Here is an 11,355-nt window from a genome sequence, read left to right as displayed (position 1 = left end):
ACCCTGGAATACCATCTTGACAGCACAGAAAGGTTTTAACTTCATATTTATTACACACTCACTGTAGGCAACTGCCAACTCCTCAAAACACAAAGTTTAGCAACACAATTTCACTTTCAAGGGCTTCAGATATACCTACTGTATTTTGTGCGAACATGTAGAAGAGAACAGTTTTTAAACAGGACACTGGAGGATTTAAGGGTATCAGTATAAGCAAAGGTTCTGAGCTGTGAAAATAACGATCTTGCCAGAAAATCTACCTCACTAGTCCTTAGTCACCATATTTTCAGTCGTGTTTTTAACCTCTGCCTTTATTTTGCCACTTTATACTTTCAGCTCTTTGAACCCCTCTTGCCTCTAGTTCCATCTTTCTACTCACGATAACTTAACACTTCTGGGAAGCATTTTAGCAAAGCTACTTTAAAAGCATGAAAAGTCCAAAGTATGCTCGGGAAGCAGGAATGCTTCAAAACTTTAGGTTATTTAAGTCTTACGCTTAATGACAGGGAACTATTGGAAATAAATTAAAATACATCCATTAGAAGAAATTATTAAACTATTAAAATTTGGTTTTCAATGAATATTTAGTAACAATGTAGATAACATATGCTTATCTAATATTTTTATATCACTGAGGGTAAAGCAAAATGTCCTGTTTACTGGGTAAGTATGACCTGCTGTATGTGGACACTGCAGTGCAATTTTTAAAATACTGTAATTATAATTTCAGAACTTCAGAATCTGAATAGGTGCCAGTGTTCTCTCCTTTTTTAATATGGGAAAAGAAAATCCTTTGAAGATCATTTGAAGCTTGGACCAAAATTCCATAGCTGTATTATTAGGATCACTCTGTAGTCTTCAGGATTCAGATACAAGGGAAGCTTCAATTCAACCTTTTAGAGAAGACATTCCAGCTCTCATGATCTCATCAACCAGGAGAATGTTGGTGGCAATCACAGTGCTGAAAACGGGGGGAAAAAAATCAAGACAGCTCAGGTTTGAGGTATGAACTCTAATTCAACTCAATCTCCAACTAACTTGTGCATATTATGTCAAATTCCCCCGGTACCCCTACATACACAGAAGACTAGCTTCAGCTGCTATACTTCCGAGTGATTACATTTTCTTATGGGAAGAAAATGAAACAAAATGTACCAATTTTAAAGAGTATGAAGGCTCCTTAAGTGTTATTTTACAGTTCTGGCTTTCCCAAACTTACCAGGAGTGAAGAAGCTGTTTCTTTACACAATAGTTATCCCATATGCCTGCTTCTGCTGCTACCATTGGTTCACCTGAAAAGTAACTCAGTCTTCTTAAAATCACATAGAGCAGGTTCATAAGATCAGAATGCTGTCTAAAAGAACTAATAAGAGTATTTTGTGCTGCTTTACTCATCAGTGTTTACTCATTTCTCCAGTATTAACTATGAGAACCCAAAGTTCCTCAATTAGCCCAATGCTGTATTACAGACCATGACTCCTATGCATAGCAGCTTTGATGAGTGGCTGATCTCTAGTTAGAATACTTTCAGTGACAGGAATGCTCTATTTGGTTGCCAAACATTTGAACATGTATCTTTTTCTGGAGACATTCTTGTTTGTCCATATTAAAGTACAGCACTTGAGCTATAATCTGGCAAGATAGGCTTATCATTTCCCTCATTCCAGAGAAATCTTTATTAACTGGGAATCTGGGAATGACATATACACATTATTATATATAGAATAGATACTAAGAGCCTACTGTATAGCACAGGGAACTCTACTCAATACTCTACAATGATCTATATGGGAATAAACTAAAAAAAAGTGGATATATATATGTAACTGATTCACTTTGCTGTACAGCATAAACACAACACTGTAAATCAACTACACCAATAAAAATTAAAAAGAGAAACGTTTTACATTAACTTGAATGTAAATGCTGCTGTTCACAACAGGTCTTCCACATACTGCACAGATGTATGTACATCTTCCACTTTCTACTTGTATGATCTGTACTACACTGGCCTAACATCAAAGCCTTCATCATTTCATTAGATTTGGTTCCCTCTTCCAGCTTTTGCTATCCTTAGCCTGTTTTCACCCATAAATATGATCATCAAATATATCACTTTAATAAAAGTCCCTGATAAAAAGGTCACTAAAACAAGCTCAATATGAAACCCTTCAACATACACCTGAACCACCTAGCACAACTCAGCAGTATCAGCAATCTGTACTCTGCTTATAGCATCTAGATCTCCCCCTTCAAACGGCTGCATCCTCCTTACCAGTGTTCAAGTCCACACCCACAAGCTGACCAGATTCTGAATGTTCTGCTTGAACTTTAACTAATGTTTCCTGGAGGTCAAAACCAGAGTTCTGAGCAAGAACCTAAAGGAAACAAATGTAACTATTTAAAGACAGGACCTACTAAGTGATAGTCAAGTCTAAAATAAAGAAATAGTATTTCAAACTAACAGTTAAAAAAAACTTTAATGAATGCAGACTGATATTAATGTTCACTTTACACAATGACTAATATACATTACTAACTCATTCACCAATCCACCTCAATCTCAGCAATATACTAGCCATAAACTGTACCTTCAAATGAGCACACAATAGAAAACCAACATATTAATCTTTCTCCAACTCTCTGTGACCCCATAGACTGTAGCCTGACAGGCTCCTCTGTCAATGGGGACTGTCCAGGCAAGAATACTGGAGTGGGTGGCCACGCCCTCCTCCAGGGAATCTTCCCAACCCAGGGATCGAACCCAGGTCTCCTGCATTGCAGGCATTCTTTACAATATGAGCCACCAGGGGAGTCCATATTAATCTTAGTTTAAAACAAATAAAAAGAAAAAGCAAGCTTGTACTCAAGGATAAGTCCTACACTACAACTTCAGATAGTCAAGCCTCCTGTCCAGAGGAACCAATACATTAGATATGGAGAAACACCTGTTCTAATGTTAGGGTGAAAATGGATGATATCTATTTATTCAAAATCCACATTATGAAAAAACCCACATCAAAAGCTTTCATCGGATGAATCACTTTGGCATAGTTTAGAAAACTGTTAAAAGCATTCACACCTTGGGAATAATGAGCAACGCATCAGCAAATGCTTGAACTCCAAGCTGGGCCCTGCCCTTTACACTGGGCTTGTATTTAACCAGGGCTTCTGCCATCGCCACTTCCACTGCGCCAGCACCTGGGACGACACAGCCTGTTGGGTGAGGGGAAGAGGAAAATGCTGAGATACAGAGAACATAAAACTGTTGAGTCAATTATAAGGAAAAACATACATTAAAACACAAGAAAGCCATTGATTTGAGAATTCCGTGTAACCACAGCAAGTTTAATACTGCATTTGAAAGCGATACAAGCAACATCTCAAACAACAGAATGATTTAAGGAGCACATGCAAATCCTGCAAGCTTTTAGTTCATTTATTTGTATCCCCTTTTTAACAACAGCATGCTATGAAAAAACTTAGCATACCATCATAGCCATTTTAAAGGGAAAACATTACTTTTGCATGGTGTCTGGCTGTGTAAACTACTGACAAAAAGAACACAGTATTCAGCCATGCCTTTTAGACTAGAAAAAAGAATAAACACAGGGAAGATCTTACCATCATCAATAGCATTTTTAACAGCCCTCAAGCCATCTCTTATTGCATCTTTGATTTGAGTAAGCGTGTGCTTATTTGGTCCTTTGATCAATAATGTGACAGAGCGAGGATTGTTACATTTCTCAATAAAGGTGAACTTCTCTTCTCCCTGTGTGAAGAGATAGTATTTTAAAAAACAGGATATGGTTGTGCAAGGGATGACCAGAGGAGAGGGGCTTATGGAGGAATAAATGGGGTATTAATAGGGCACCACACTGATCACATTAAAGCTAATAATTTCTTTGAAAAAAGGTTACATAAATGAAATGTGATTTCCCCATCAAGGGCTTATTATTACTATGTACAAATCATCAAAATGTATGTAAACAAAGCAAAAACATTACCCTGAGTTTGGAAGAATTTTTAACTACTGAAGAATTCATGAACCAAAAAGTAGTATTATTTTGGGAAGAAAATACACTTACCAATGTATATTCATAGACAAGTCCTGCATGTCCCAAACAATCAGGATTTAGGTCATCAAGAGAATTTAGGGCTATCCCACCACAAGCAAGAGTCAGCCTGAAATATTCAAGTATTTTAAGGGAGATGCAGAAGTGCTTTTATTAGTTATATCTAGAGGTTAATTCTTTTTAGAAAGCAATCTTTTTCAGAATTACATACTAAAATCATGTTCTAAAATGTATTTTACATAAGCCTTTCCATTTGCCACCAACCAGCTGAAAACTGGTCTTTTCTCCTAACTCCCCGTTTAAACCACTCTCCTCAAGTCAGTAAATACTCCTCCGACATGAAATCTAAAGATGCACAAAGAGCTCTGCGGGAGAAGTATTCTCTCAAACTTCTGGAAACGAACGATGGTGCTAGGTGCACAACAATGTGAATTTCACTTTATGACACTGAATTATATATTTTAAAATTATAAACTTAATATTATGCATATTTTGTAAAAATAGAAAATTACAAACTCACAAAGATAAGAGGGAAAAAAGGAATAATCCAAGTTAACTTGCAAAATAAAGTGAAATTCCTGTCACACAGATAATCTGCCACCCGTACCTTTCCATGTTTCTCCTTTTAGCTCTGCGCAGAGCTATTATGCCTTCTTTGGCAAGAGCATCTAAGGAAAAGGGATCAATTCCCTGTAATAACAACAGAAGAAGTTTCAATATTTTACCATTAAAATAAAAATAGATACAGACTAGTTTATAAAACAAGATTTTTCACCTTTTGATTAATAACAACAAAACCTTTATCTGAATCACCACAGACTTTCTTTTTCAGTTCGATTATTTTTTTAACTCTGTCTTCGATGAATTTCCTTTCAGCTTTCACTAATTTCTCTCTCTCCTCTGCACTCTTGTAAAAAAAGCCAGAATTCACTTCTCTAAAAAAGAAGTTACAGACAGGGGAGGAAATATTTAGCAAGTGGTCACCAAGCTCCAATGCCACCCCCTGGTATGCTTTCAGAGGCTACTTCCTAGAATTTTCTGAATCCCTGGTGGAGGCACTTTGCCCTTTTTAGTGGAGACACTGAGTCTTAGGGGGAAAAAATGACTTGACCCAAATGCCAAGCTCGTTTCTAAGGAGCTATAAACTCACGTTTTTTCATATTCTAATGACACGTTGCACGTGAGGATGTATGCATCTTCCACTCTCTTCTTCATATCAGGATGCCGTGCCCCATGGTCCAAAACGAGACCTCTGATCAAGCTGTTAAAACACGGAAGCGATTATATTCTTACTTATTTCCAGATGGGGGTGTAAAATATGCTAACAAAATTAGAACACTGAGACTGTATTGACAATTTTCACACAATCAACTTTATTTCTTGAGTTATTTGAATAGGACTTTTGGGTACTACCTAAGAAGGTTCAATTGTGAAAACGCAAAATTCCAGAACATGACAAAAACAAGCCATTCAAATTAAAGCCACAACCCTTTCTTATAAGAAAATTCTCCACAGAAAACAGTCACAATTGGTTGCTATTACACTGGTGATCACCTCCTTTTAAAAATGTTTTCAAACTAGGTCTCTGAAATAATTTATCTCTAAAATTCCTCAAAGTCTCCTATATGCTCTGTACTCAATAGTTCAATAAATGCCAAATGACTGATGAAGCTGACTTTCCAGGATCATTCTGACTATAAATACAAAAAATTGACTTCAAGAGATAATACTGCTGAGTAAATGATAACTTGTCTAGGCAATATACATTAATTCAAAAAAAATTAGGCAAAAATAGGTACTGTGTAAGCTTCAAATGTGTACTCTGAAGTATTTCATAGCGTTGTAACACCTACCTTGTATCTGTTTCAGATTTATGTTTCATCTCCATGATCTCAACCATGAAGAGGTCAATAGGTTCATCTTGTTTTTTAATGGCCAAAATGGAGTCCACTACGGCCTGCAACAGGAGTGTAACCATTCAATGAATTTGATTTGCACAAGTTGAGACATTTATGGTACTTATTCTTCACAGATGTTTAAAGCAGTTTCTTGTCTTTGAAAATCTCTGAACTGATCTAAGTCTTTTTCTACATGCTAACAGAACAGAATGCACTATGTGTAAAGGGCTGGAGTAATTTACATTCCTGAAACCTCTATTGTAATTAAAGAACCACTGACACCTCTACAATAAAAAATACTGACAACAGGAAACTTTTTAATAATAAAATCTCCATTTTATAAACCCCCTTTACTGAAAGGTCTGATTATATCTTTGTAACCTGGCCAGGAATACTACTAATACTATGATTTTCTCACTTTTCTTCTTCTAGGGACACAGATCAGGTTATTACTGCCACAAAAATGAACTTTATGGCTGACCAAATATTTAGTTGACACAGTATGACACTGTGAAGAGTTTAGATGGCACTCTCTAGTTGCAATTAGTAAGAATACTGATATTTCCAGTTGCCAGGGGTTCTCAGTATAGGCGTAAAGTACCAGACACATGTCAAACTTAACACATACCTCTGTTAAGACATCTGCAAGTTCAGCATGAACTTTAGTACGTAGAGATGTTCTGGCCACGTCTATAAGTGTTTCCCTGTCCATCTCTTTGCTTACTTTGACTTGTTCCAAGAACTGAAGTGCCTTTTCCTTTGCAGCTTCAAATCCTTCTGTAATTATTCTGGGATGAAGACCCTATAGTAAACATACAATTACAAAACCACCACTAACACTAGAAATCTTCAGGTAGATGCTAACTACAGTTCATTACAAAGCAAATTTATGAAAGTTTATTCTGCATCATTCATACCCTTAAACACAATTAATATAATGTGCTGACTTTCTGAATACATTTAAAAGGATAAATAGTCCTTTCAATGCAGAGGAAAAGAACAGACATTACTCTAGCACAGAGTCAAAGCCAAGGGAACTACAAAGCACACTTGGGTGTTCACTGTGCAAACCACAAGGGATAATGCCCCGAACTCAAAATTGTGTCATAACAATTTGACTATTACATCTTTTCTATAGGTAATCTGAAATTAATTCACATCATTTCCTAATGAAAAACAGAGAGACTGTTTTTCAGCCTGTCTTTCTCTTTCCAAGAAATCCTTCCTACATCAGACTAGTACTGAAGTTTGCTTTACCCGTGGAACTACTGAAAGTTAAAAAATTTATGGCATTCTTAAATTTTGTTGACTCTTTCGTTAAAAATATGCCATCGTGAATATCGCATTTCTAGATCTCAATTATTAAGCTATGTTATAGACATATAAAAAATTATATATGGAATGCAACTTGATTGAAAAAACGAAACAAAAACACCTTTCAGGTCAACAAAGATTCTTCAGCTCGAGGATGACAATAAATTTGTCAGACAAGGATACAGACTCTGGTTCCCAGATTTAAGCCCTTTGCTCTTTACATTCCATTATATGGCCTCAGCTACTATCAGTACATCAGTCTGTAGGAGTCAAACTGAGATTATTTCTTATTGACAACGAAGTTTCAAAGCAGCACAAGAATCATGTATACCTCAGAAATGTAGAGATCCGCCTGCTTCAGCAGCTCTCCGATGATGAGGACATTGGAAGTGGTGCCATCACCAGTTATGTCATCCTGGGCTGTTGCTACTTTGGCTATTAAGGAGGCTGTTGGGTGCTGAATTTGCTGCAAGTAGAGAAAGAGAAAAATTCCTTAAACAACTTACAATTAAAATAGTCCAAATATACCTTAAGATGTGTAAATGGCTAATCTATTTGCACAAAATGTCAAAGTATGCAGCTACAAATTGCTCTGATTAAAAACTCATGATTAGCTATTCTGAGTTATCAGTTTATGATGACAATAACATTTTCATGTATAATTTACTTCTCAGATTATCTTGACTTTATCGAGGCCCAGTGAAGGTTTACTCAAGGTAATGGGGCTAACAAGTAATAGCAACAATTTCAAATCCATGCAAGCCTCTTTATAACAAATGTAGGATTCTTGTGAGAATAAACCAAGTGCCTTTTAAAAATGAAAGCTCAGCAGCCCAGTTATTATTTGGCACTGCGCAAACAATTTACAACGGAAAAAACCCACTTAGCCTCTTTAGCAAATATTACCACAGTGGATGTTAAGTCACTGTGGAACAGTTTTGGAAGAACAAAATATTAATGTTTGTCACCCACAGATTCTTAACTACAAAGTATCCAATCATGGCTCCTGCACTGTTCTTGTCTCCTTTATTGTCCTTTACTACAGCCTTTTATGTCTTTAGGGACACTGACCGTTTTAAGAATCTAAACAGACTAGCTTATTAGATTAGGTAAAATTAAATAGATAAAGATAGCTTTTCTGACATCGACTTTAAACTATGACTCCTATTTTTCTCTGCAAGCAGAGGCCACCACTTAACCCACCAACAAAAACTACACCTTCCAGGTTAGCTAATTCATACTGAAGATAGTAACAAAACATCTGGACATTGAAGGTATGATACGCTATTTTCAAAGCCTTAAATCTTATTTTAAACTCAAAACATAGGCAAGTCATTTCCTTTTCTAGGATTTTAACTGTTTTGGGGGAACTTAGGGAAATGACCGCTCCTCTCAATAACCTCAGATTCTTAGTCACTGGGACTTTAAAAATGGTAAGTTTTATTTCTCCTTCAGATGGTGGTGGTGAAGTGTGATGTAACACAAAAGAACTGTTTGAAAAAGTATAACCATTCTGCCGCATTTTGCCTGTCATTCCTCTTAGTTCTTCAGGTTTTATTAGAATTTTAATTAACACCCTTTAAAGAAAGCCTTAAATGGTAAGAGTAAGGGATTCAAAGTAGACTTTATTAGACTCCAGGGCTCCTCACTATTCGGTACTGTCAATTATAGTACTGATAACATTTTTTCCTGCTCCTTCCACTGTCTGGAAAATTACCTTTTGAGAGTAAAAATCTTCCTACAAATCAAATGTACTACGGAAAACCAAGACACTTTGGATCTAGGACAGCAGCCTCTCACCATTTCATGAAGCAGCACATTTCCATCTTTAGTGAGTTTGATGTCTCCAGCACCAGAAACAAGCCTGTTTAATGGGCAGAAATGAATCGCACTGTGACTTTTTCAATGGAGATCAAGTTAAGAGGCCCTTAACAATCGGGTTTTGACCAGATCTTCAAGAGCTGGGGCAAAGGGGTTGGTTCTCTATACCCCGCTAACAGGGATAGCGCAGTGCTCATCCCTCTAGTGTCTGGGAAAGAGTCTGAAAGGGCGCTCAAGTCCCAAGCGCGGGGGAGCGCCGCGCACGCGGGCAGCTTTGTTCTCGGCGAAGGAATCGAGCACCAGGATACGGCCAGGGCAAAAAATACGACCCAACCGGGACAATGCGGGGAAGAAGGGCAGCAGTGGCGAGCGCACAGGCCCAGAGGCGGCGAGTTCCACGCCTCGGTTCCCGGCGCAGGCCCGCGACAGCGCGAGGTGCACGGTGCCCGCCCGCCCCTCCCCGCCAGTCCCGCCTTACATCTTCATGGTGCCCTTAGGCCCCAAGTTGGTCCTCAGCACGTCCTGCAGCCCCCGGGCCGCGCTGATGTTGACCGCCAACGCCGCCTGGGCTCGGGCCACCTCGGCCTTGGGGTTCAGGGTCTTCACGGCCGCCATAACTGACCCAGCAGAGGAAGATCAGAGGACACGGCGTGGCGAAAAGCCCTGAGCCGGTTCAGCGTGGCTGGGAGGCGCTATCCGGGTCTTCTGGAACAGTCGGGTGCGCCGGGCCCGCCCCCAGCGTGCCCGCGCGCCGCCGCCACTGGGCCGCGGGCCGGCCGGCGCCGCTCATTGGGTCGCGGCCGAACGTAGCCCCGCTCCTCGCGTCGGCCGCGGCGCCATTGTGTTCGGGCGGAGCTTGTATCCCTGCGACCGGCAACCGGGGCTCCCAGGGCTCCCAGGGCTCCAGTGTCGCAGGTGGTTGGTTTCCGGCTTTGCGGACCCCGGACCTGAGGACGTAGGCGGAGCGAACTTGTCGGCGCGTGACTGGAGAGGCGGCTGCTTTTTCGCGGAGTTCCCCGGCCTTAGGTTGTAGGGTGGGCCTCCTCCATTCCGCACTCGCGCCGTTTACTTTTTTCCTCCCTTTTTGAGTTTATCCCGGTGACCAGAGTTTTCTGGACTATGTACAGTGTGCTGGACGGTGTTCTAGGTGCTTTGGCGGTTACAAAGTGGACCTGAAAAGGACCTTTGCCTAGTATCCTAGGTGTTTTAGGCCTAGGGAAGAAGAGATATAAGGCAAGGTGGAAAGTGCTAGAAGCCTTTAGAAAGCTACCTGATTGGGGCGATGACAGTTGAGAAGCAAGAGTCGGTTCACCCTTCGGGCTTACGACACAGTGCTGAGACCTCAGGCTCTCAAGGCAGGTTTGAAAACTCAAAGTTGGCCAAGCAGTGGTGTCCAGCCTGTGAGAGGACTCCCTTATTCTGAAAGATGTCCACAGTTGTTTCTAGTATCCAGTTCCCGCCTCCCACCTAGATACCAGGTATTCTCTGATATTTTTATTTTTTATTTTTATTTTTTATTTTTATAGGTCATAGCTACAATTGTTCAGAATGTAGAAGGTGACAAAGGGTGTATGATGAAAAGTATTTCTCCCTCCTCTACTTCAATTTTCTCCTGATGTATATATATACCTTTAGATACTCTGAATTTCCCAGATGCTGTCTGGATTTCTAAATAAATATGTATATAAATATTTTTAAAAATCCCCACCCCCACAAAATGGCAAATTATAATACACACTGTTGGGTGTGTCACACTTAAAGTATCCTGAAGATGGTAACATAAAAAATATAAAAATAAGGGGTTCCTCATTCTTACGTTTAAACAGCTGCATCATAATCTTTATAAGAATGACCTGACTAGCCAGTCACCTACTGGTTGGCTTTTAGGTTGTTCCCAATCTTGTTCTAAGGCTGCAGTAAATATCCTGGTATGTAATGCTTTTCAGTGGCTTTTTATATTTGAGAATCACAAAAGCATGTGTATGAGTTACACAGTAGGAGATACATGATTAGTCCTGAAGATCCTTAATCCACAAGAAGCACATAAGCCTAGTTAGGGAGATAAACTTGTAGACAATGGCAATGAACAGTAAAGATTCCGATGTTATAATTAAGGGATGAATGAAGTGCTGTGAGCATGAAGGTATTAACTCTGAGCATCAGGGAAGGCTTTTTGGAGGAGGTGAGGTTTTTTGTTTTGGCCACACTGCATGACATGTGGGATCTTAGTTCCCCTACCAGGGATC

At 39.4% G+C, this 11,355-nt stretch overlaps 2 protein-coding genes and 2 non-coding genes across 5 annotated transcripts in view; 1 reads left to right on the top strand and 3 right to left on the bottom strand.

Annotated features, from left to right (window-relative positions):
• Nucleotides 1–29: 29 nt before the first annotated feature.
• On the bottom strand, nt 30–9,833 carry CCT6A (chaperonin containing TCP1 subunit 6A). The gene is made up of 14 exons (XM_070779969.1): nt 9,588–9,833; nt 9,089–9,152; nt 7,620–7,754; nt 6,603–6,776; nt 5,930–6,033; nt 5,227–5,337; nt 4,852–5,011; nt 4,684–4,766; nt 4,089–4,185; nt 3,625–3,772; nt 3,083–3,216; nt 2,276–2,378; nt 1,220–1,292; nt 30–961 (listed from the first exon to the last, which is right to left on the bottom strand). Exons 1-14 carry the CDS (start codon nt 9,722–9,724, stop codon nt 889–891), a joined length of 1,596 nt encoding a protein of 531 aa, XP_070636070.1. The 5' UTR covers nt 9,725–9,833; the 3' UTR covers nt 30–888.
• LOC139179854 (small nucleolar RNA SNORA15) lies at nt 3,442–3,582 on the bottom strand. The gene has a single exon (XR_011564203.1). It is a non-coding gene; the product is annotated as a small nucleolar RNA SNORA15 (small nucleolar RNA).
• LOC139179856 (small nucleolar RNA SNORA22) lies at nt 6,910–7,043 on the bottom strand. Its single transcript, XR_011564205.1, has one exon. It is a non-coding gene; the product is annotated as a small nucleolar RNA SNORA22 (small nucleolar RNA).
• A 109-nt stretch (nt 9,834–9,942) lies between the features above and the next one.
• Nucleotides 9,943–11,355, top strand: part of PSPH (phosphoserine phosphatase) — a 30,684-nt gene continuing 29,271 nt past the window's right edge. The window contains exon 1 of one of the 2 annotated variants that reach the window (XM_019987268.2): nt 9,943–10,135. The gene's annotated coding sequence lies outside the window, so the exon portion shown is untranslated. The remainder of the gene's footprint in view (nt 10,136–11,355) is intronic. The other variant, XM_070779972.1, reaches the window with a different exon arrangement.

This window comes from Bos indicus, chromosome 25, assembly GCF_029378745.1.
Source record: "Bos indicus isolate NIAB-ARS_2022 breed Sahiwal x Tharparkar chromosome 25, NIAB-ARS_B.indTharparkar_mat_pri_1.0, whole genome shotgun sequence".
NCBI classification, from domain to species: domain Eukaryota; kingdom Metazoa; phylum Chordata; class Mammalia; order Artiodactyla; family Bovidae; genus Bos; species Bos indicus.
This window is presented reverse-complemented; position numbering and strand designations above follow the sequence as displayed.

Excerpts from the sequence above, each read along its gene's own strand:
- CCT6A (XM_070779969.1), bottom strand. The coding sequence starts at position 9,724 with ATGGCGGCCGTGAAGACCCTGAACCCCAAGGCCGAGGTGGCCCGAGCC. Across the intron at positions 6,777-7,619 it reads CGGATCTCTACATTTCTGAG|GGTCTTCATCCCAGAATAAT; the intron begins GTATACATGATT and ends TGTTTACTATAG. Across the intron at positions 1,293-2,275 it reads GGGTGTGGACTTGAACACTG|GTGAACCAATGGTAGCAGCA; the intron begins GTAAGGAGGATG and ends GTTACTTTTCAG.